At 41.4% G+C, this 26180-nt stretch overlaps 1 protein-coding gene across 2 annotated transcripts; it reads right to left on the minus strand.

Moving 5' to 3' along the window:
• Window positions 1-5697: 5697 nt before the first annotated feature.
• On the minus strand, window positions 5698-17223 carry LOC134337202 (uncharacterized). 2 transcript variants are annotated; one of them, XM_063032037.1, is made up of 6 exons: window positions 17123-17223; window positions 16221-16319; window positions 15589-15891; window positions 10366-10482; window positions 10196-10254; window positions 5698-6566 (listed from the first exon to the last, which is right to left on the minus strand). In XM_063032037.1, exons 1-6 carry the CDS (start codon window positions 17163-17165, stop codon window positions 6474-6476), a joined length of 714 nt encoding a protein of 237 aa, XP_062888107.1. In that variant the 5' UTR covers window positions 17166-17223; the 3' UTR covers window positions 5698-6473. The 2 variants fall into 2 exon arrangements, with proteins under 2 accessions (XP_062888107.1, XP_062888102.1); XM_063032032.1 differs by having other exon boundaries at window positions 15981-16319.
• Window positions 17224-26180: the final 8957 nt, after the last annotated feature.

Genomic DNA, 26180 nt, shown 5'->3' on the forward strand with positions numbered 1-26180 from the left:
CCCGGCCCTGCGTCCAAGAAATGATCCTGGCCCTGCGTCCTAGAAAGTGTCCTGGTCCTGCGTCCTAGAAAGTGTTCCGGCTCTGCGCTCCGAGGAGGAGTCCCGGCACCGTACCCAGGAGCCTAACCAAGCAGAATATAAGAGCCGAGCCAAACCTAGTCCAAGAGCCACGTACTGCCCTGGAGTACCTCGTCCAGTCCACGTCCAAGGCTCTGAGAGTTCAGCCCACGTCCAATGCTCTGTGTTCCTGTGTTCCAAAAATTGAGTGTATTAGCCACTTATCACCTATATTCCGGTCGTGATTAACACTCCTCACCCCCCCCCACCCCGCCAACAGAATCTTCAGAAATGATTTGTAGAGAAAATCGGCACGTACATGCATGCGCACTGGTACCCGCGCAAGGCTTCATGGTCATTGTAGTCTCCGAGGTAAACAACGTATTTGACTGCTACTATTGTCCGTTGGCAACTCTACACGCCCGCCCCCCCCCCGCCCCCCGGTCGGCCGGTCCTCAAGAATATTGTCAATATGAAACCGGTCCGCAGTGCAATAAAGGTTGGGGACCCCTGCCCTATGGTCTTAGGTTTGCTAGGATATTCGTTGGTTCACTAACGTCCCAGTCAGTATCAATTTGTATTTACTTATTTTTAAGGATATTCTTATCTCCAGCAAGATCGTCATTAGCTTCCCAACGGTTAGAGCCCTTTGAGGAGCTGGGGTTTAGCCTCTTCTTAACTCTCGGGTATTCGTGATGTTCTCACAATGCTGTTGGGAGCGGCTTCCAGGAATCTGACACAGCCATAAGGAAAAAAAGGAGTTCGGTGAACCGGGGAAATGATTGGAAGAGGCAAGGTGACCGCGACGCAGAGCGGAGAAATAGCCACAGGCTTATGGCCTCGTTCTATTTCATTCTTTAGGTCGATCTTCACTTGACTTTGCCAGGGGTTTCTAATCGAACATTATGGCTTACGGTTGAAGGGTCAAATTTGTTCGATATATATATTTACATGTACAAGGAATTTTCTGTGGTGTGCTAGTCAGGGAATGGTATACAACAGAAGTTAAAAACGTTCAGCAACTACACAATTTAAAAAATCTATAAATAATTAATAAGAACATCCACTGATGGTATCCTTTGGTGCTAAAACATCACAGGTGTGCATGGTACCACCCAATACGACACTAATCTAGCATAATGCTAGACGAGTTCAGTTCGATGTTATTTCACTTTCTGTTTAGAATTAGAGTTGATCTTATTAAATCATTAAGTTACAACCAAATCAAAGGCAGATCAAGATGTTCTTGGAAACAATAATTTCACCAAGCAACAATCCTCTTTTTCTAGGCTGGTGTCCTCCCACAACAATCTTCCTTAGAATCTTTGTTATCCTCCTTTTTATTTGAATCTGTAAACAGCGTAGATCTGCTTAGATTCCAAACATATACACATACAATAGCTATTAACGGTTACGGCGGTCCCTATTTCGAGGCTCTGTCTGTCATTGCAACTAACGAGTTTGGAAGGGAGAACCCAGGAAACCGTACTGGCGGGGAATGGGCGAATTGGGCTAAAATTCTAGAAGCTGGGGATCTGACGGAAGGGATGTTTCAAGTCCTGGAAATCGTGTTTCCTTCAGAGGCGTCTTTGTGTATGTTCCTAATGGTATTGGTCTTGTAATTTTTTTTCAAACTGCTAAGTCCTGAGATCCGAGCAATATTGTTGAACGATATTAGAAGCCCTGGGTATGCAACCGCCAACGGTAGGCAGACAATCACTTAATCGCATTGTTAATGGCTGGGGTCAACCATCTGCTAAAGACACTGCCCAGAGAAAGGTAATGCAAACCAATTTTATGATTTTTTTTTACTATTGAGCCTGCATTACTATCATATTTACTTTTTCTCAGCTCAGACTGGTAACATCTGAGGTACTGGCATGGCGGAGTACAATAACTTCTCAAATTCTAGGAGCTTTAGGACTGTTCTGGTTGTGTGTTGTATTGTGGCTTTCTGTATAGGAAAGTCATGACGCATCTGATAGCTTTTGGTGAACATGAAATAATGAGAAACTATTAGCGTAGACAGACTGCTGGTATATTGGGAACTACTGCTATATTTGGGATTGCTGACATTTAAGATATTTCTGAAGCTAATTATAAATGGGCCAGACTAAATAATACTTCGCTTTCATGCTGTTTCACAACACAGGGACCGATCGTCAATTGGCGACGCGCCAAGGACAGGGCAGTACGGTTTAGGTATGTACGCTGCTTGAACTCCAGTAAAAGATTCACAAAATTGATGTTTAGGATTGGGTACAAATGAACGATGGGCATGAACATTGTCAGCATGTAATTATGAAACGGAAGCCATATTTTACTAATCTGTTCTGAAGTTATTTCTCAGACTCGCAGAGTAAGGTCGGCGCAGTGTTGACCCTGTTAAACAATGGTAGATCATGATTTGTGATATCTTAAATTACCATTGTTCGGAGTACATCTCAGTTCCGAGTGCCGATCGTAAACGCCTGTCTCGAGTTCGCTGCATCCTCTTCTGCCCACAAATGAGAATCTGGTTGGTTTCTATCTTGGCGGATTCCCAAGATTTGGACGGAACCTGTGCTCACACAAAAACCATCTGAGCAAATCATCTTGTGACACTCTAGGGTTGACAGGATATCCACGGGCCCATTTATTATGTGATTAAAACGTTGGACTAATATTGATGCCGCGATTCAAGCATATTCTAAGCCTTAAAGTGAAGACCCGAGGCTTCTTGCACAGTTTGCGTAAATCTCACCTTAAGGATTCCCTCAGTGTTATCATTTTGATTTTTCCTTTGTCCAAATTAAATATATTGCAATATGATAACAAATGGGGGTTGTACTAATCAATGTTCAATTTCGACGTTATTCCACGAAGGGTTACAACTTAGTCTGCCGCACAATCATTTATTTGTATATTGTTTTTTATAGGATTGCCTTTAACTTTATGGTGTTTCGTTTATTTTCGCTGTGTTCTTATGGTTATTCTGTTGTTTATGCTGTGTCAGACCCGGGGTAAGTATATACTTTTTTCGATTTCTCTAATCGTATATGGAAGAATAACAATAAACAGTCTTGAATCTTGAATTTCGAGAGCCGTAGAAACTGCTGTCTGGATAAGACCCGAAACATTTGGAGAAGTGCTGCCGCCGCATCTGACCAAGATGTTTTTGGACTTAGAGGGAAAGCAGCGTGTTGTCAGACAATAAACCATCAAACCGCTTGACATAAGAGAAGAATTAGGCAATTTGGCACACCGCGTCTGTTCTGTCATTCCATCATGGGCAATAAATTATCCCTCTCAACTGTATTCACCTGTCTTCTCCCCGTAGCCTTTGAGATCCTTACTAATACCAAACGCATAAAACTCCACTTTTAATATCCTCAAACACCTTACCTCTGCAGCTGTACGTGGCGATGAATTTTACAGTTTCATCTCCCTCTGGCAGAAGGAGTACCTCCTCATCCCTGGTCTAAAGGGACGTCCCTCTATTCTGGGGTCGCGCCTTTGGTCTTAATCTTCCCTAATATCGGAAACGTACCATCCACGTTCACTCTACCTAGACATTTTATTATTCAATATCTTTCAATAAGATCACTCCACACCCTCCTAAATTCCAGTCACCCAAAGGTACTCATACGTTAACCTTTTAATTCCCGGAATCATTCTCTTCAATTCTCTCTGGATCCTCTCCAATGCCAGCACATCCTTTCCCAGATAAGGGGCCCAAAACAGCTCACATTTCTCCAAGAGCAGTCTGACCAAATAATATCTGAGTTACTTTTACGAGACACATTTCTAAAACTGGCTTTAAGCTTTCTGTGTGTTCTTCCGTTGCCGCTTCCCCTTAATTTTTTTTTTGGGAATAATTAAGAATTTCAAAGAGGACGAATAATTTAATTGATTTTCAAGATATTACTGGAGGTTAGAAAGAGACTGCTATCGGTAGTCTCGAACAGGAGAAGACAAAGCCTGTATTTTAGGAGTGTCTTCATGGAACTCTTTGTATCAGAGGCTGGAAGAAATGTAAAATTCTCTGTGCAAAGCGGCAAAGATTGTCGGATTAATTGTTTATTTAAAATCTGAGGCTGAAGGATTTCTTATCAACGTAAAATATTGAGGGATGCAGGGGACAGGCGATCGGTCCGAATCCTCTCCTCAAGCCCATGATGTAACCTTTTTCTACCTGGAGAGAATTGCTGAACCCCTATGGGTATCTCCATACCTCCATCTTTTGGTGCATGAACGATACTCATGTCCCACCAGCACCACACCGAGCTTTTGCTGAAGGGGAAAAAAAACATCGCCAGTCATTTTGGGAATCTTTGATGAAGTGAAGAATCATTAAGTGTGAATCTGATGGAATTTATTTCACTTTTAGGTATTATATTTGTAACAATATTATTTTATGTTGTGTGTGAGTTATACGTACAGTCACGAACGGGAGAAGATCTGTAGATGCTGGAAATCAGAGTAATATACACAAAAAGCTGCCTGGCCCTCTGAGTTCCTCCAACATCTTTTTGTGTATTATATGTACTGTGTCGTTCACTTTGGCTTGGACAAACGCCTATTCGTTTGTCTGCATGCAGGCGTACAGTTTTCAATGACAGTAAATTCAATTTGAACTTGAGCTAAATCATTCCACACTTACCATAAGTCTGGAAGTTATTTTAGGTCTGCAACAGTGTGCCTACTGACGTCAATCAAACTGGGTTTCTTCTGCTTCTTCCCTAATGTGTTTTGATTGTGTAAGTATTAGGCTGTGATTTCTTAAGCAGAGGAAATCCTCACCAAAATATTTCAATTGAAGACCAGTGCTGTGAATCCATTAATTATGACTGCTTCAAACACTCTCTTACCCCTCTCCCATTCTCCGCCTTATCACTCACGCACCCCTTCCCTGTTCTTCGTTCTGGGCTCCCCACCAACTCGTACCTCAGTGTTCCATTCGTTAATTCAAGCAACGTGCAAGAATCTGAGCTGGTCTTGTCTTTAAACTCAGAATCATAATCAAGTACAATATCACAGCCATATGTCTTACATTTGTTGTATTAAATTCCAATACACCATACAAAAATCTATAAATTACAATGAAATTATACAGTCAGTAAAATCGAATAAAATCGGTTGTGCAAACAGAGGGAAATACTGAAGCAGTGTTATGGGATTATTGTACATATAGAAATGGGATGGCAGAGGAGAAGAAGTCTTCAGGCTCCTGGACTCCTCTTGATGGTAGCATGTCCAGAGGGCATGTCAGCTTTCATTGTCCTTGTCGATTGAAGTTATGCAACTTTATACAATCCTTTACAAAATTTCAGTGACAACACCCGTACGTCCATATCTTCATTGCGGGAACTTTACGCTAAATTAATACATATTCGATAAATAGTGGAAACTTTGGACAGGCAAAGCTTGTTGATAGGATATTAAGTACCGGTGAACGTTGGACGTAATCAGTTTCAGATCTGACACTTGAATCATTTGTCCAATTCTTAACCGCACTTTTTGACCTGAGAGACTTGCAGCTGGATAAAGCATGCAATTGTCAGGCTTCCTCTCAGTCTGCACATGCACGTACCTTCCAGTCTCAACCCAGCTAACTGCATTCACCTGCAGGTCTTTCCAGATTCCTCACCCGCAGCCTATTTAACCCCAGTTCTTATCCACAATCCTTGTTTACCCTCGAACTAGCCGAACTCATACAGCTGCTCCTAGCTTTGACTCTGCCTGGCTAGAGTATACCGTGTTGCCTGCTGTGCTTAGTTTCTAATTTCTCTCTTTTTTTGGCCCCTCGGGGCTTGTTATTTTGCGGCCTCTTACTAAGGTCATCATTCCCCTCTGAATCGTTACCGCTGCTGTGCTTGTCCTTGTAGTCAGGACTCAGATTTATTTCCTGCCATTAACGCGTGGAATCGAAAATGCACAACACTCCAGTTGTCCAATCTGATTTAATTTACATTGTAACTGGTGTAATCTTAACATTCTTGAATTAGATCACGCCGAATTTCCATACATAGGTTCAAAGTGAAATTAAATGTCTTAATAAAACCAAAACTCCATAAACCAAAACTGTTAAACGAGGATATAAAAGAGCAAGACATAACAACCCATGTCTGTAAAATGGGATTGAATATTCCTCTTGGAACGTGGTTTGCAATACTGTCGGGGAAATTGTTTCAGAAATGTCACGAGTTGATTCTCCAGGGTGCTGGTATATTCAGCAGGGATGGTACTTTTCAACTGGGCACGTTAGAAATTGCTTAGCATTGTTTAACTGACGTAAATCCGCAGATAACAGGAAAGACGTACATCTCATCTGTAGACACTGGCCAGCTACTTGGGCATGGCTCCCGGAAGACCGGAGGAAACTAGCACCGCCTTGCTGGAACTGTTACTGACAGCCATTCTCGAATACGGACATGCTATGTCACATTATATGGGGGTAGCGATATCCTCTCTTCCGTCTGCCTCCTCGCACTCGAGTCCACATTAAAAGTCAAAGCAGCGTAGGTAGTCTGCGAGAGAAAACGGAGGGCATCGTTAGAATATTATGGGGATAGAAGGAGACTGTGCGTTCCATCAACTTCCTTCTACAGTCCTACTAAATCCTGATTCACTCAAGGAATCCTCAGAATCGACTTAGGACAAAGGAACAGAATTAGGCCATTCTGCCCATTTAGTATTCTATGCCACCACCTTGGCTAATTTATTGTCTCTCAATGCATACTACCCTACCTTCTCCCTGTAACCGTTCACGCTTACTAATCAAGAATTTATCAACCTCCACTACTTGGCTAAAGAAATTCATTCTCATATGTGATCTAAAGGGACCTCCCGGTATTCGTAGGGGATGATGGTGATGGTGTTTTACAGAAGAGTGAATTAAGTTATGGATATTGGGAAGTAGCCTCACTTTGGATGTTGTTAAAAATGATAAAACAAATATGGTGCAGCAGGTATTAGTGTTGAAACTTCAACTTGTTACAATTAATACAAGTCACCAGGAGAAAGGCTACATAACTCCCTTACGACACAGGGACCGCTACCAAAATATGCTCTGTAGGGACCATAACGAGGCAAATACTTTTAAAGGCAGTTTAAGCAAATGGATAAATAACTGAAAGATGCATTGTAGCGCGGGTAAATACAAAATTAGCCATTCAGGCAGAGAATGTGACAACAAATAAACTGAAGAACAGGATCAGAGACTGGGGATCTGCGAGGGACACAACGATCTGGATCTCCCTGTGTATCAGTGCAAAATGTAAATAAGCAAATAACTGATGAATACATTGCAGAATGGATTTTGTGGTCGCATGAGGCTAACGGAGTAAACAGTTGATGTGGTCATATTACAGGTAGAAATAACTACTAAGAGGAGGTCAGAATATTAAAGGGATGCTTTCAAGTCGTCATCCATCATTAATGACCCCATCACATGGAACATGACCTCATTACATTGCAATAATCAAGCAAGAGGTATAGCAGCCCAACGACACAAACTCAAACAGGTTCATCCGCACCGCCACCAAATTTCTGAATGGAGAATGATAGATACTTCACTGTTTCTGCGCTCTTTTTGAGCAACTTCCAAATGTATTAATTTCCAAATGTACTTTTATTGGAATGTACTTTTTTAAAGTATTGCATTTTACGCAAAACAACTAATTTCAAGACATATGCCTGCTGTAATATTAAACCTACTTCTGATTCTGATTAGCTAGAAGTGCAGTCTAGGTCGTGCAAAAATGATACAATTGCAATAATTGAATATCGGATGAAGTGGCAGCACCATTGATCCTTAAATACTCGACACATGGATTCGACAAATGTTTCTGGCATTCGATTCGTGAAAAAGTGTTCAGTAATTATTGCGTGGTGGGCTAGTTTGGAAGGTGAAATCATAAAGGGTCCAGAATGCAATGGTTAACTGATTAGGAAATAGGATTGGCGGAAGGATTTAGGAAGAACTGTTATTTACACTGGAGACTGTGACCAGTGGTGTGCAGCGGTGATCAGTACTGGGTCTACTGCTGTTTCTCATAGAAATTATTTGGATGAGAACGTAGGCGGCATAATTAGTAAATATACGAATGACGTTAAAATGGGGAGTGTCGCAGAGGGTGAAGAAGGTATTCTAAGGCTGCGATAAGATGAGAACAACTGGGAAAGTGGGCAGAGGAATGGCAGGTGAAATTTAAATATGTAAGGTGTGAGATGATGCATTTTGGAATGATCAAAGCTCAATTCCATTCGTCATCGACAGTTACATGCATTAGGAATTTGTTATAATGTGTTGTGCGACAGCAAGGAAAGCTGACAACATTCAACGATTCTGCAGACATATAATGAAAGGTGCAAAATACATTCATACCAGCATGTATTTACAATGTAACAACTTTATAAAAAGTTGTTTGAAGTACTGCAGTGTTGGGGGAAATAGATACAGGTGGCGGGGTCAAATCAGAATGGCTAACTAGATCAAATACCTGGGAGCAGGCATTTATAATGGTCCTGACGAAGGGTCTCGGCCTGAAACGTCGACTGCGCTTCTTCCTATAGATGCTGCTTGGCCTGCTGCGTTCACCAGCAACTTTGATTTATAATGGTGTGATGTTTTTCTTTTAGTAGCCACATAACACTTTCAAGAAGAGAGATGTTTTTTAAAATGAGCTCTCTTGGTGGAAGTGTCCACAATGATTGTGTCTTGTACGCTTCCATTTCCATTCTCTGGAAAAATTAAAGCAGGGCAGGATTTGCAGAGTAAACGACACAGTCCGGGGTGTGTTGTAAAATGAAGAGACATGGGATCACAAACCAAAATTATTTGAAGTTGTCAAGAAAGTTCCAAATACAATTTTGAAACTGAAGTTATAAATAAAGTATATGTATGTCACATTATACTACCCTGAGATTCCACTTCATCCAGGAGTACACCGTAAATAAAGGAAATACGATGGAATCAATCTAAACTGCACACAAACGAACAATTGTGTGCGAAACACAACAAATTGTACCATACCGGAAGAAAAATAAATCAATAAGTGTTATTGACAAATTGACTTGTAGTGTCCTTGAAAGTGAGTCCATAAGTTCTGGATGTGTTCAGTGCTGTGATTTAGGAGCCTAATGGTTGAAGCGTAATAACTGTTCATGAACCTTGGGGTGTGGGGCCTGAAACTCCTGTGCCTCCTTCTAATGACAGCAGCAAGAAAAATGGTTGATCGGGATCCTTGACGATGGATGAGCTTTCCTGCGAAAGCGCTCCTTGTGATGTGTTTAATGGTAGGGAGGACGTGAACTGTAATGGAATGGGCAGTGCCCTCTTTTTTTTCTAGGCTTCGCTGTTCAAGGGAATTTATGATTCCATACCACGCCTTGATCCAACCTGTCAGAATATTCTCCCGCTTGCATCTATACAAATTTGTCAAAGTCTTGGATGACATGCCGAATCAGAGGGATATATGGTGAAAAAAGTTGAGTACAAGACAGTGGTCACACAGCGGCATTATTATTGCATTTCTGGCTGCCGTACCATAGGAATTATCTGATTCAGTGCAGAGAATGCATAATAAATTCATAAGAATATAACAGTGACTGAAGGGCTTATGTTAAAACTGATTGACTGAATATACAGGAAATGCTTTTCCTGAAGCGGTGGAAGATGAGAGGCACCATGCTTAGCATGAATTGCCAGAGGACGTTGTATGGGCGGGCACAGTTACAATATTCAGAAGTCACTTGGACAGGTTCATGGATAGAAAGGGATTAGAAGGATACTGGCCAAATGCAGGCAAAGGGGATTATGCTCATAATGAATCATAGTCAGCATTAACGAGCTGCGCTGAAAAGCATGTTCCATGATACACAACCCTAGTAATTACTATCCCAGCGTGTCGAGGTGCTAACAAAAGGTTTGCGATGTCCCATTTGTGGCGTTTTGAAGCCTCTTGAAATAAGCTCAGACAGGCACGTGGATGTTCAGAGAATGGTGGAATGTACGGAGAACTAATTAGTTTAGTAGGTTTATAAGCATTATCTCTATTACCTCGGCGAAACATTATGCGAATAAGTGTCTGTTTTCGTGCTGCACTATGCTGTTCAATTTCATAAGTAAACCAAAGCAAAAATAAACTAATCGTACTTCATTTCCTGCCGCCCGAGTTCTCACTTCTGCAAAGTTCATCCGGCCGCTCTTCTTGCCTGAAATGCAAAGATTTCAGATAGACGTTGTTCTAAAATGTCGCACTGAACGAGCCCAGAAACGGAAAACAAGAGCAAAACTGTCATGGGGAGTTAGAACGAATTAGGTACCTGACTGCCTGTTCCTGCAGGTTCGTCCCACGGCGAACATAAACGTGAGCAGAACGACAATTGCCACAGGGAAGCCGACATAATACAGTAAAAGGCAAACTTGCAAAAAAGGGGAATCTGTAAGAGAAAAGAATCGTTCAGGTTTATATGTTCGAACATCTCTGTCCCATAATTTCCGATTCTAACGATATATTCATAATGGGAGTGCGCACGGTAGGAGGTACTATGTGAATTATAAATACGATACACATGAATTGTAAATATTTCTGAAAGTTCTAAATATCAGTCTACGAATCAAAAGGGAGAAGGGGAGGGAGAAAGGGACGGGTGGATAATTAGAATCAGATTCAGCTTTAAAATCACTGACTGGTCGTACAACATTAAAACTTATAAATTACCATAAGACCATAAGACATAGGAGCAGAATTAGGTCATTCAGCCCATCATGTCTGCTCCGCCATTCCATTATGGCTGATCCCGGATCTCACTCAACCCCAGACACCTGCCTTCTCGCTATATCATTTGATAACCGGACCGATCAGGAAACTATCAATTTCCGGCTTAAATATTCCCACAGACTCAATCTCTACTGCAATCTGTGGCAGAGCCAATCCACCGGTTTAGTACTCTCTGGCTGAAAGAAAATATCGATCCTATCTAGTCCTTTCAACATACCGTACGTTTCAATTAGATACCGCCGCATTCTTCTAAGTTCCAGTGAGTACAGGCCCAACGCTGCCAAACTATCCTCATATATTAACCGCTTCGTTACTGGATTCATCTTCATGAACCTTCTGTGGACTCTCTCTAAAGACAGCACATCCTTTCTGAGAGATGAGGCCCTGAACTGTGAACAATACTTCAAATGCGGCCTGGCTAGTATCTTATAAAACCTCAACATTATCTGTTTGCCTTTATATTCTATTTTCCTTGAAATATATGCAAAGTTGCATTTGCCTTCTTTACCGTAGATTCAATCTGTAAATCAACCTTCTAGGACTCTTGCACGAGGACTCCTTAGTCCCTGTGCACCTCTGATGTTTGAAATTTCTCCCCATTTAGATAAGTCCACCGTCTCGTTCTTTTTACTAAAATGCTTTATCATACATTTCCCAAAACTGTATTCCATCTGCCACTTTTTTTTACCCGTTCTTCCTATTTGTCTAAGTTCTATTGTTTTGGCATTGCTTGCTCAGCACTATCTACCCTCCAGTTATCTTCGTATCATCCGAAAACCTTGCCACAAAGCTATAAATTCTATTCTCCAAATCACTGTCAAAAATTAAAAAAAAGTAACAGTCCCTATACTGTCCCCCAGGAACAGCATTAGTCACAGACAGCCAACAAGAAAATACTTCCTTTATTCCAACTCGCTGTCTCCTGCCTCTCAGCGAATCCTCTATCCATGCCGCATCTTTCCTGTAAACCCATAGGATTCTATCTTGTTTCCTCTCCTTTGTCTACCCTGCTTATTAATTCCTCGAAGAACTCTAACTGACTTGTGAGGAAAGATTTCCCTTCACAGGAAGCATGCTGACAGTGACTTACTTTCCCATTAATCTTTCAGCATCAGGAAAAGTCTTCCTTAATAATAGACTCCAAAAATGGGGTGAGGCTAACTGGCCTATAATTTCGGTTCTTTTTGCTTTCCTCTATTTTTAAAGAGGGAAGTGACATTTGCAATATTCCAGTCCTCCAAGACCATGCCAGAATTAAGAGATGTATAAAATATCATGGCCAATGCATCGGTTATCTCTTCAGCAACCTCTATCGGGACTCCGGGATGTAGTCCATCGGGTCCAGGTGACTTATTCACCATAAGGCATTTCAGTTTGCCTTCCACTTTTTCCTTTGTAATAGCAATGACACTAAGTTATACTCCCTAACAATCACGGTCAACTGAAACACTGCTAGCGTCTTCCACAGTGAAGACTGATGCAATGTACCCAGTAAGTTCATCTGCCATGTCTTGTCCCCCATTACTACCTCAGCAGCATCATTATCCAGTTGTACTATATCAACTCTTACTTCCCTTTTATTCTGAAAGAAAAACTTTGAGTATCCCGTTTTTATTTTTGGCTACTCTGCCCTTACATTTCCTCTTTCCCCTTCCTATAGCGTTTTAGTTGCCTTATGTTGTATGTTCAATGCTCCCCAATCATCCAACTACCAACTACCCACTAACTGTTGCTAACTTATACGCAATTTCCTTGGCTTTTATGCAGTCCTTAACTTTCTTTGTCAGACATTGCTCTCTACCGGTGCCATTTGTAAACTTCTGATTCTTTGGTATATACCTATCCTGCGCCTTGTAAAGTATTCCCAGAAGCTTCAGACATCTCGGCTTCAGACTGCCGTCATCTCCACCAGTATCCTCTTCCAATTCACCTGGCCAAGATCCTCTCTTTAATTCCCTTTATTCCATTACGATGGTGATACACGTGACATGGCTATGCTCTCCCTCTCAAATTGCAGTAAGATTTCAATAATATTATGGTCACTGCCTCCAAAAGATTCCTTTACTTTAAGCTCCCTAATAACATCTGGGTCAGTACACAGCACCGAAACGGAGGCAGCCTTTCCCCGCGTAGGCTCAAGCACAAACTAAAACCTCTCTCGTAAGCATTCAACGAATTGCCTCTCTTGCGGTCCGACTCCAACCTGATTTTCCCAATCCCTCTCCATATTTAAGCCCCTCATTGCAATTGAGACATTGACCTTATTGCATATCTTTTCCAGCTCCGTTGGCAATCTCAACCCTCATCCTGGCTCCTATTTCAAGGCCAATGTATGATCCCCATAATAGCTTTTTTTTTTACACTTGTAGTCTCTTAACTCCACCCACAAAGATTCAACATTCTCTAACCCTATGTCACCTTTTCCTAAAGATGAAATTCCATCTCCTACCAAGAGAACCATACCACCGCCTTTACCTTCCTGCCTGATGCATGGTATATTATTTTATGTTAAGTTTTTAACTATGGCCTTCTTTCAGCACGATTCCGTGATGCCCAGAACGTCATACGGACCAATCCCAAATTGCGCCACGAGTTCGTCAACCTAATTCTGAATGCTGCACGCATTTAAATACAGCACCTTCAGCCCTGCGTTCTTTGTTCTTTTGAATTATGCATCTGCGATACAATTTAAGTCTTTGCTCTGTCTGCCTTTATACCCAATCAGTGACTTGCCCTACCTTACATTCCTGTTACATCTATCATCTACGTAAACCTGCAGGATCATCTTCATCTCTGTCATACCGCTTCCCATGCCCTTACGATAAAAACAGATGTAAAGATACATTAACTTAAATAATGGTGCAAAAAGAGAGCAAGATCTTGAGGTAGTGTGAGACCGTGATAACTAGGTGGATACTACATACAGGCAGAGAGATGCTGTGGAGTGCAAGAAACTACTTCGCACGGAAGGATACAATCGCTTCGGAATAAAATCAGCCCAGTGTGAGGAACGGGAGAAGGTTGTGGTGCACGCACTGATGACACAAGTCAGCATTGCCCACCGATATCTCCACAGTTAGATGCCAATCACTTATTAATCGCAAATACTCCAGCCTACATAGGAACGAAGCAGTTGCAACCTATCGATGCGGTATAAACTTAAGGTTATTTCAGAAAAGTTAGAAGAAGGCTTTTTCACACAGAATGCGTGGAATGCGCTCTTAGAGGCAGAAACATCAGGGTCAGTTAAAACACTCTTAGATGGGTCCATAGATGATAAAAAAAATGAAGGATGTGTAAGATGGAAGGGTTAGGATCGGTTAAATAGTCAACATCGTGGGTTAAAAGGCCTCTACTGTGCAGTATCCTACGTTCCGTCGCGAATAGTGTTTATGTTTCCTTTCTTCTTGACTACTATTCAACCTTCCGCCCATCTTGTCAGCGTCCACTGGCATATCGTTTCTTTTCTCCGCCATTTTCCGGCGGAAAATTAGAAATCATTGTGTTTTGATGCGGAGGATAAGGAAGCTTCGTACACTTTGCAAGTATGTGTCCTGAAGAAGTACGGTGACAACAAAGTCAGGTGTAGGGATTGTCTGTGTCGTAGGGAAATATCCGGGAAAAAGAAGAAAAGGTTTCATTCTGCAGCTCGAAACCGGAGCCTTTTGGTATAAGTAGTTATGAAATGTTCGAAAATCTCAATATTGTAGAAAGTTAGTCCAGCATATTGGAATAAGTTGCAGAATAAGTTAACACAAAGGGTCGATAAGTAAGATTCTATGCCCATCGGAACATGAGGAATGATCGAAGAAAGTCCCATGTCACCTTAAAGCATGTGACCGGATCACTGTCTAGGTTATGAAATTTGTTTTCTTTGCTTGACCCGTGTGTGCAGAAAATATAAAATAGGCGCGGAAATATTTGATGTCAGGAATTAAAAGAAATACATTATTTTGAGTGACCAGAAAGTACAATTTGCTCTCCAAGGGAAATATTAAGAATTATAACGAAAAGACGCAGCAGAGATGGACAGAACGGCCTTTATCTGCGTGGTGAACCCAAGAGAAAGCTGGATCACAGAGAAGTTAAAGAATAGGGCTGTTGAAGTAGGCATGACGAAAGAGGGTCAGATGATTATAAAAGATCGTATGAGCAGCAAGGTTGAATGGACTGTCCCCTCTGCAGGAACATTGAGTCTGATTATAAGTATGTTACCCCGAATAAGTGTTAGGGTTGAAAGTGGAGTAGAATATCAAGCAAATTCTAATAGTTTTCATAGGAACTGACATAAACATTGAGCTACAACTCGGAAAACGGGATGTTGAAATATTGCGAGACATGCGACAGAACTATGGCAATACTAGAATAGATCACATCGTCATATACTAAGTTCCTTTGCGAAGTAAAATATTAATCATAAACATTTTCCGCTGAGGCTAGGTGAGAATTGAACGACAGGTCATGGGTTAAGGATGAAAGTTTAAATGTTTAAGAGCGAGCTTTTTTTTTACTGAAATGGTGGTGAGGGTGTGGAATAAGCTGCCAACGGAAATGGTGGATGCGGGTTCGATTTTAACACTCAAGAGAAATTTGGAGAGGTATATGGATTGAGGTATAGAGGGCTAACCTCCGGGTGCGGGAATTGGCAATGAAAAGTTCAACGCGGACAAAGTGGGCCAAAGCGCCGGTTTCTGCCCTGTAGTATTCTAATGATTTATGGTTATAATATCAATGTTTCACATTGCCGCTCATTCACGGTAATTACCTCTTCGAGCGAAAACACTGTCAGTAATTAAGTTCTCGGTCGCGTTGACTCGAAGTGAGCAGGTGCATACGGCGCCGCTGCGCCACGTCTCCACCGGGATTCCGATCTGACTCCTGAAACTTTGTGTCCCGTCGCGGTCTATTGTTCCGGAATCCACCCGTCCCTCGAAATCACGCCCCGAAACATCCCAGAGTATGAACTGGGCATCGGCGTCCACGTTTTGCGCCAAGCACATCAACTGGACCGTTTCCACCTCACGAATTTCACTCATCGGCGGTGTTAACAGAAAAATGCGCGGAGATCCTAATGGGGTATTGGAATAAGAATGTAATTAGTTAGGCGTAAAACCAGGAACTTCTGACCAAATGATTTACAAATAATCTTTCGCTAACCTGTAATAACCAGTTTGGAACCGTTACCAAACACGAAGGGCTTTTCGGTAATTGACTTGGCTGAACAGTAGTACCACCCCGAATCAGTTATCTGGACATCATTAACAATCAGGGAGTAAATAGTACTTTCACCGTTAACTTGTCCCGATAACCTTCCAGCGGCGGGTGTGTATTCCATCACAGAGTAAACGTACTGTAAATGTTCTTGGCGCTGCCGTTTGTACCAATTAACCTTCCCACCTGGTAACCAGCCCGTGTGGCAATCCACTTTAAAGGTACTTCCAACTGCAAGGACCTGAGTTGACGGCGTCTGACGGTAAACGTCCTGAGGGCTAACAACTGCGAAAGGAAGAAATTCACCAGGATGTTATCAGGGTACAGATCTATCAAATCTATTGTATGAACAAAATACCGGACTCTGCGTAAAATGCCCTGTGCGATCAATAAATTATTAGTATGCATAATATCCATTGGGACTTGCATCTTAAGGATTAAAACGGAGCAAACAGAATGGGGAAATCAATAAAGAGTTGAAGGAAGAGAGACAGAGCTAGAGGTACATAGACAGGCAGACAGATGGTTAGATAGAGATAAACAGAGAGGCAGACAGATAGACAAACGGAGGGATACACAGAGACAGACAGATAATAGGGCGGATATTTGCAGCAGCCAAAGGACATTTCAAAGTCACTGTGGTAGAACATGTGGAATCCCGGAGCACAGTAAAGTCCCGGGGAGGCGGGGCGGGAGGGGGAGATGGTGTTACGAGCAGCTAATAATCATCCAGAAATATTTCAGTGATCTCCATAGATGGCTAACTCTGAACCACGGAGGCCGAGGGATTTCTCTGTTCTTGCTCCATAAGCCAACTTGGGATGTTTTATCTGCAACAAGAGAGTCCTTTTAAGGTCTGACGGGAAGCTCCGGTAATGCAGGAATAAGGTGCACTTTGCTTAGCCGAGAAAAAATTCAGCTGAACGAACTTCCCCAACAGCAGGGTCTTCCCACTGGAGTCCGTGGACCCCTCGTTCAATGGTAGAGTGCCATGGCACAGAAAAGGTTGGAAAAACGTATCCTAAAGAGTTCACTTCCATAATCTGGCCGCAAAATTGACCTGCAAATTCGAACGGACGAAGACTAACCTGGAAGGAGGTAGATCAGGACGCAGACCCATAAGAAGTTCATTGTCCCGTTCGCTGCGAATTGTGCACCATGAGATTGCCCAGATAATCGTGGGATCGGAAAGTAAGCGAAATATATGTCAGGTGCCGAAATGTAGTATCGCCCTTAAAGGTACATCTGTGGAAAGTCCCGCACTGTACCAATTCTCGCTACATGTTTCCTGTTTACACTTTAAACGTCAGTGAATGCATCTTACTTCAAAGGGCGTTATGCGATACATGAGGAACACGCGTGGAAAGCGTTGTGTGGCGTAGGTTGCTTAAACCGGAGGCAAGAGACAGGCGTTGTCACATCACATTGCTTTGCTTCTCTGAATCGTATGGCCCTTGCACTTTATTTGTCACCTTGCAGAGCACTTCCACTGTAACTAGAACACTGTATTCTACATCCTTATTCCTATCAAGGAAGGACATGGTTGGTTTGGCAATTCAGTGCTATTTTCTCAGAAGAAACCCAGACCCGAATTTCAATTTTTTATCTAAAAAAGACCCAGCTCGGTCTTAAATATGAGCAGATACTCAAGCTATAGTGCTATACGCGCAGAAAGTTCTGGAGATTTGTCACGATTTGGATGATGAAATTTCCTCTCAAATTAGTTCTGAATGTTAAAAGCGTGACCGTGATTCTCGGTACTTCAATCCAAGAGAATCAGTAACTCAACATCAACCCTGTGAGAGCCAGAAAACAGTTTGCAGCTCTGACGAGTTAACATCCAGTTATTCTAAAGACCACAAACATCGCCTTAGTCTTAACTTCAACTCTGTGATCAATTCTCTGCAAAAAAGCTACGGGTTGCTTTTCCTCCTATTTGCCTCTTGTACCTCCACATTAATTTTTAATGTTTTGTGTACAATTAACTCCGAGTATTCTTTGAAATCAACATCTTTCAGACATTGTAGACAGACATTTATAACTTCTTCACCAATTGCTGACTGATGTACTTGACTTTACATTTTTCCGCATTGCATTTCATTTTCTTTGTACGTTGGGCATTCGCTTAGATACTTTTCACCTTTTGTTAAAAATGTTCTATTTCCGTTAACAAAACTCAATCCATGACCATATATCACATTAAGTTTATTAATTTCATGTGACGCCTAATCGTCCGATTTCATAAAGTAAACACGTTAAATAGTTCGCCTTTATCGCTTCAGCGACTTACGAACTCTAAATGTAGTGTTGCCAAACATACTTCACTCTGATGAATCTATAACAACTCTATCAAATCCAATCATTATTTTTTTCCTTATTACCACGTCCTTATGAGCAGATTTTAGCAATTTCCTTGCCATTAATGTTGGATCGACGAGAGTTTATATATTATTTTTCTTTTGTTTCCCTACATTTACTGTATTTGAATATGAGGGAGTATCTATAGCATCTAGGAAGATGACAACCAGTACATCTACAACATGCATAATTACCCTGGATTACTTTTTTTCTCCGAAATTTTACACTTCCTTTAAGTTTACTGTCAATTTCACCAACTGTATTTATCTGTGTTAATCTTACTCTCCCAGAATTTTTCCTATTTATAATTTATATAATTATTTGTCGATGTCCAGATCATTTTAGTTTCCTTTGTTCTAAAAAAATGCAAAGACGAACAAAAATCGTATTTTCTTATAAATTGTCAATTTATAAATCAATATAAATTGTCCTGCTTCTTTTCTTCAGAAAATGCCCATAGATCGAAAGAGGCACGATTTAAAATGGACGTTTTTCTATAATCCGCACCTTCTAAACCAACTAGTCAAGTACTCCCACGACAATCCAATTTTGTTATATTATGCCCTGACACAGTATAAAATCAAAGGGATTTTAGAAGATCAGATCCCATAATTTGGTCAATGTAGTGCTGACATTTGTCTCCATACATGTTTCATATAATTCCACATTAAAGAGTATTTGTGATGGGTCCTTACCGTCTCTTAGACGTTTTAGCTTTCAACTGCATTCAAAGTAAATAATCTTACCATAAAGTTTGAAACGAACAGATTGGGGCCGTGCATTGAACGATACCTTTTCAGTAATGACGCTATACGATCCCATGATGATTTGTTTTTAAATAGAGATTTTTGAAATATCCAAAAGAACAAAAAATACAGAAAATGCGGGAAACATCGCCAGATCACCTAACATTTGAGGAAAGTTATTGTTTTACGTCGAGGAGTTCACGTCAGATAATAATATTATGGAGACGAACACCGTTGAATGAAGCCTCCCATTCGCCATCTCTGCCGTACTGGCGCCGGCTCATTCCACCCATGTTCTTTTTAATACCAGTAGCGAAGAAGAAGAAATGGTGTAAACATTGAAGTGAGCGCTTTAAATTACACGTTGTTCGCCTCTCTCTAGTTCTGTTCTTCTTGGCCGACAATAAAACCTCTCTGCTTTCAGATTTTATAATTGTTCTGAAACCTCCCTTTGAGCTGCTCATTGCTTCGTCTAGTTCCTACACTCCCCCTGCGTAAATCTCACTAGCCGCGCTCTTGATCCTGTTTCTGGAGTCTGCAACGATCTCCCTTTCACGTAAATCGTCTCCGGCTCGGCTCTCCCTGTATCTGTAAGTTCTTTCTGCCCTACACCATTTTCCATATCATTTCCGTCTCCTAAATCATCCATGATCTAAATGATTGTTGCAGGACTGTCAGGAGCAAAGCCTCGTTCTGCTCCAAGTTGCTATGCAGCGTGAAAATGTATGATCCAATTGTCCTGCAGGGAAAACATGTAAGGCTAGTTGTTACTTTTGCAAGAATTTCGTTGCATATTATTTTCAGACTCCATAGTCTATGTTTTCAGTACACTCCGAAATGTTTAACTGCCTCTTCACATTTAGAATTATAAAGTTCTTTGTTTGCCGTTGACATCCGGTGCTGCTCGTTCCCAATACCGCAACCGGAAATCTCAAACTAGCTACGCACGCCATCTTGTGGTACAATTACAGAGCACTTGTCAACGCCAATTGTACCATGTCCACTCAAAGCCCAGGAAAAAAAAACATTTGAGGGAAAAAGGATGGCAACTCACTCATTCGGCCGATACGGTCTTCAATTGAATTGTGGACCCCAAATACTTCTCATCTCTGGCTCCATATTCCTACATATGGAATATTAAAGATATGAAGGTAAGCTAGCCAATGACATAAAAGAGTAAAGCGAAGGTAAGTGTGGATAGCAGAACACTGGAAATTTATGGTATATAGGCAGTAATGGGGGAAATAAAGAAATGTCAAACGAAATTAATATATTTTACACCTGCCTTCACTGTGGAAAATATTGGCAATAGGTCAGAAATTCGAGAGTATCGGAAGAGAATGTATTGATAGTACTAAGGAGAAGGTTCTTGGGAAGCTTAAAGCTCTATAGGTACACTCCTGGGTTGTAACAGAGGCAGAAAATTTTATCAAACGTTTGTAATGCTCTTTCATGAATCACTGCATAATGGAATGTTTCCGGAGGACTGCAAAATTGTAAATTACACCCGAGTTTTTCTAAAGGAAGCGAAGGTGAAGGAACTTATAGGCCACTTAGCGTGACACTAGTGGTTGGGAAGTTGCTGGAGTCCATGATTAAGCATGAAGTTTCGGTGTATATGGAGCCACATGATAAAGTAGACCAACATCAGCATGATATCTTTAAGGGCACAGTTTGCCTGACAAACCTGTTGCGTTTAATTTAAAAAATAACTGGAGGCAGGAACCGGATAGACAAAGGAGAGTTTGTGGATGCTGTTTTCTTGGTTTTTCAGAAGGTCTTTGACGAGGTGCTACACATGAAGCTGATTAACAAGGTAAGAGCCAATGATATCACGGGAAAGATACCAGCATGGATTGAAGATTAGTTACCGCAGACTAGTGGTGTTCTGCAACTGTCAGTGTTGGGATTGTTTCTTTTGTTACTTGACGTCAACGATTTGGTTGACAGAATTGATGGCTTTGTAGCGATATGAGGAGAAGTGGAGGAGCAGGTAGAGTAGTGCAGGAAACATAGAGTCTGTAGAAGAACTTTGACAGAACTGGAGAATGGTCAAAGAAGTTGCAGGTGGAATGTAGCGTAGGGCAGCATATGATGAAATACTTCGGTAGAAAGAATAAAGGCATAGAATATTTTCAGAAAGGGAAGAAAATTCAATAATCAAAGGTGCAAAGAAAATTGGGAGACGTTGTGTAAGAATCCCTAAACGTTATTTGGAGGTTGAGTCGGTGGTAAGGAAGACAAATGCAATGTTTTCATGAATTTCGAGAAGACTAAAATATAAAAGCAAGGCTGTAATGCTGAGGCTTTATAAAGTACTAATAATGCTGCACTTAGAGCATTGTGACCAGTTTGGGGCTCCAAATCTAAGCAAAGGTGTGCTGATAGTGCAGACGGTCCAGAGAAGCTTCACAAACATGATCCCTGGAATGAAAGGGTTAAAGTAGGAGGAGCCCTTGAGGATTCTTGGGCCGTAGTCACTGTAGTTTAGAAGAATGCAGAGGGGATATGTCAATGAAACCTATCGAATATTGAAAGACCTAGATAGAGTGCATACAGAGAGCATGCTTCCTTCTGTTAGTCAGTCTGGACAAGAGGCCACAGTCTCTGAATAGAGGTTCGTCCACTTATACCAAAGTTAAGGAGCAATGTCTTTATCCAGAGGGTTGTGAATCTATGTAATTCATTGCTAAGGACGGATGCGGACGCCAGCTATCATGGAATGGCGGAGCAGAATCGATAGACTAAATGGCCTTTTTCTCCTCCCATAGCTTATTGTCTTATTAGTACACCACAAATGTCCTTATGGTCTTGTGATACAAGAAAAATATCTAATATGTTCACTTCTCTAGGCGTAACTTAGGAGGACTATGGTGCCTAATGGCGATTCCATTGCTTGAATCTTCGGAAACGGCTCTATTCTATCTTCAGGCTCTCCATTTTTCCCTTTCAGGGCTCTTTTGAAGACCCTGACCTGGAATAATGCGCTAACTACAGTTCTTTGCGGGAATGGGACCCACTCTCGCGGTTTCACGACTGGCCGTTCATCGGCACACCAAGGGCGCGGCACAGGAGCCTCGCTCACCTTTGGAGGTCTGAGATTTTTTGTATCTGGAGACGGGAACATCGGAGGTCGGTGTCCGGGCAGGAGATCGGTGTGTCGCGGGAGTCGGAAATTCTCAGGCTGTATGCCCAGAGGCCCGAGATCTTTGGGCACAGAGCTCGGTAAATGCGACGCAAAGGACTTTTAACATCATAAATCAGCGAGTTATCTTGTTATATCACCTCTCTTGCTGTGAAATGGAGATACTTCTGTTACCCTTATTAGTGAGAGAGAGATCCTATGGTATGTCAAATTACCGGCTGAACGAGTAGTCTTTGGGGTACTGCAATTCTATGTCTTTATTGATGCTTTGCTGCACGCTTAAGTCTTGGTGGGGGGTGCCGATGCTTTTAAGCTAGTATGGGCGGGGGAGGGAGTCGTTGCTTTGCTGATGTTAACGCGTGGGTGGATAGTGCTGGGGGGTACTTTGCGGTTCTAACATTTAACTGCCATTCATTCTTTGGGGTACTCCTCTGTTTTCTTAGATATTTGCGAAGAAAAAGAATTTCAGGATGAATATTGCATTTAATTCTCTGATATTAAATATACCTATTGAAAGCTATTGTAACACTGCACACCTCCATCGTGCTTTGACGCCTCTCTCTACTTTCTATCAGCATCTGTAGGTATGTTATTGCTAAGCCCAAAGGTTAGTATAGATAGACATTTGTGGGCTGCCTCATGCATATCCTCGAAACAAGCGAAGCATTTCACTCTATGTTTTGATATAGATGCGACAAAAATTGATATATTTTAATATTTGAAATAGATGTGTACACACACATTTTTGTGCAACTTTAGCGAGGACTCCCAGAAATTGAAAGTACACCACCTGTGCAAGATTTTCCATTTCTATCTATTAATTACAACGTCAGAAATCTCATACGGTTTGTAAATAACAACTTCCCATTCTAAATTCAATTATGACTCTTTAATCTCATTGATGACTCCAAGTATCCTTCATCCTCTGTCTCCCTCCCTCCTCTCTCTCTCTCTCTCTCTCTCTCTCTCTCTCTCTCCCTCTCTCTGTGTCACCGATTGACTCTCTTGCATTTATCTTTATCTTTCTCTCACTCTATTCTTCAGGAACTGTCTCAGAACTATAGAATTTTAGACAGTGATAACCAATATTGACAACACTGTCTGTACGACAATTAGACGCTTGTGTTGCATGTATATTTTCATCGAATTGTCCTTGCGTTAAGCTGCTTCTGTTAAATGAGAGCGTATTAAGAACAACGGTAAAGTTTTCACTTACGGCATCGCTTCCCTCGACTCCTCCCACACTGCTGGATTTCAAACCCTAGGTACATGGGAAGTCCACCCTTTCTCCGGCGGATTCAAATTTCTAAGTAACCTTATTGTCAATGTACTTATGTGTCACCAAATACAACTCAGAGATATTTTCTCGCGAGTCCAAAAGAATCATTAGAAGGGGAAAGAGGAAATATGGAATCAAATAGCAAACAATAGCAGTAAATAGTAAAACCTTTTTCAAGTGAGTGAGAACTAAAGGAGTGATGTCATTTGATAGAGGACCGCTAGAAAATGTGGCCGAAGAAATAATAAAGGGAGACAAGGAGATAGTAAATGAACTAAGTAAGCTTTTTACGTCAATCTTTATTGTGGAAGACACCAGCAGTGTGCCAGCTGTTGTAATTTGTGAAGGAAACGAAATGAGTATAGCTAGTATTACAAGGGAGAAGGTGTTCATAAAGCTGAAAAACACAAGGGTACATAGGTCGCCCGGACCAGATGATCTGCACTCTAGGATTCTGAAAGAGGTCGCGTTAGCAATAATCTTTCAAAAATCTTTGGACCTTGGCATGATGCCAGAGGACTGGAAAACTGCAAATGTTACTCCACTCTATGAAAGGAGGAAGGCAGTACAAAGGAAATTACAGACCAGTTAGCCTGAGCTCAGTGGTTGGGTAGAAGATGGAGTTAATTGGTAAGGACGAGGTCATGGACTGGATAGTGACATAGGACAAGATAAGACAAAGTCAACATGGTTTCCTTCAGGGAAAATCTTACCTGACGAACTTATTTGAATTATTTGAGGGGATTACAAGTGGGATAGGTAAAGGGGATGCGGTGGATGTTGTATATTTGGACTTTCAAAAGGCCTTTGACAAGTTGCCACACATGAGGCTGCTTACCAAGTTAAGAACCCATAGCATTACAGAAAAGTTGCTATCATGGTTAGAGATTTGGCTAATTGGTAAGAGGCAGCGAGTGGGAATGAAGGAACCTTGTTTGGATGGTTGCCATTGACAAGCGATGTTCCGCAGAGTTCAGTGTTGGGAACTTCTTTTTATTCTGTATATCAATGATTTAGGTGATGGAATAGATGGATTTGTTGCCAAGTTTGCGGATAATACGAAGATTGGTGGAGGGGCAGGTAGTATTGTGGAAACAGGTAGGCTCAAGAAGGACTTAGACAGATTAATAGAATGGTCAAGAAAGTGGCGAATGGAAAATGTATGGTCATACACTTTGGTAGTAGAAATAAATGTGCAGGCTATTTTAGAATGGGGAGAACATCTGAAATTCTGAGATGCAAAAGGACTTGGAAGTTATTGAGCAGAACACCCTAAAAGTTCACATGCAGATTGAGTCGGTAGTAAGGAAGGCAAAGGCAATGTTAGCATGCATTTACTGAGGACATGAATACAACAGCAGTGACATGGTGCTGAGGCTTTATAAGGTATTGGTGGGGCCTCACCTTGGAATTGTAAACAGTTTTGGACTCGTCATCTAAGAAAATATATGCTGGCATTGGAGAGGACCCAGAGGCAGTTCACCAGGATGATCACAGGAATGAAAGGGTTTGATACGAGGAACGTTTGATAGCTTTGGGCCTGTACTCGATGGCATTTAGAAGGATGATGGGCGATCTCTTTGAAACCTTTCCAATGTCCATACGGAGTAGACGTGGAAAGGATGTTTCTCATGATGGGAGAGTTTAGTCCAAGAGGTCACAGCCTCAGAATAGTTGGGTTAATTTAAAACAGAGATACAGAGAAATTTTCTTAGCCAGAGGGTGGTGTATTTGTGGAATTCATTACCACACGCAGCCTTGGAGGCCAGGTCATTGGGTATATTTAAGGCAGAGATTAATAGGTTTTGATTGGACACTACATCAATCATTACGGGGAGAAGGTCGGGAAATGTGGATGAGGACGGGAATAAAGGATCAGCCAGAACTGAATGAAGGAGCAGACTCATTGGGCCAAATAGCCTAATGTTTGCGCATGTGTCTGAAGGCCTTATGGTGTTGTTGTCTTAACTCAATCTGAATACCTACACCGCCCCAATCGTGGCATATATCATTTATCAAACTCCTCCTTTAAAATGCAAACTCATAAAAGAAATCATGCCTTACTATATATACAGTACAAACCTAATCCAGTTTTAGAACCAGAATACCACGGAGCTGTTAACCTATCTGCAACTCATAATAACCATCCGGAAATAGTAGTATGGGGATATTCTTCGTTGTAAGTTTTCCCGTTTAGTTTCGGACCAAGATATTATGCGAAAAGAAAACGTTAATATAGCGAAAGTGCTTATTGCGGTTCTTATATTTTCACTTTTGATCTCTCTTTGGCAGATTTTCTACAGCCTTGAAGTAAATTCGATCAAAGGGTTTTCCTTTATCGCACTATGAACTATTTTTTTGCTTGTTGATATCCCAGATATTTATATGTTTCATATTCATCCATCAGCTACATTGTATCCTGCACTGTTTTCTATTTTATTCTCTCCATTATACCTTTCCTTATGCTTTATGTTCTGCATTTACCTGGTTTATGTTTATATCTTTCGAAAGTAGTTCTACTTTGATAGAATTTCTTTAACTTTACTGACGAAGGAGCATGTATAGAAGGTGTATTAAAATATAGCTCATTTCGTTGTTTCTCATTTGATACCCAGTTT

The sequence above is a fragment of the Mobula hypostoma genome, chromosome 2 (assembly GCF_963921235.1).
Source record: "Mobula hypostoma chromosome 2, sMobHyp1.1, whole genome shotgun sequence".
Taxonomy (NCBI): domain Eukaryota; kingdom Metazoa; phylum Chordata; class Chondrichthyes; order Myliobatiformes; family Myliobatidae; genus Mobula; species Mobula hypostoma.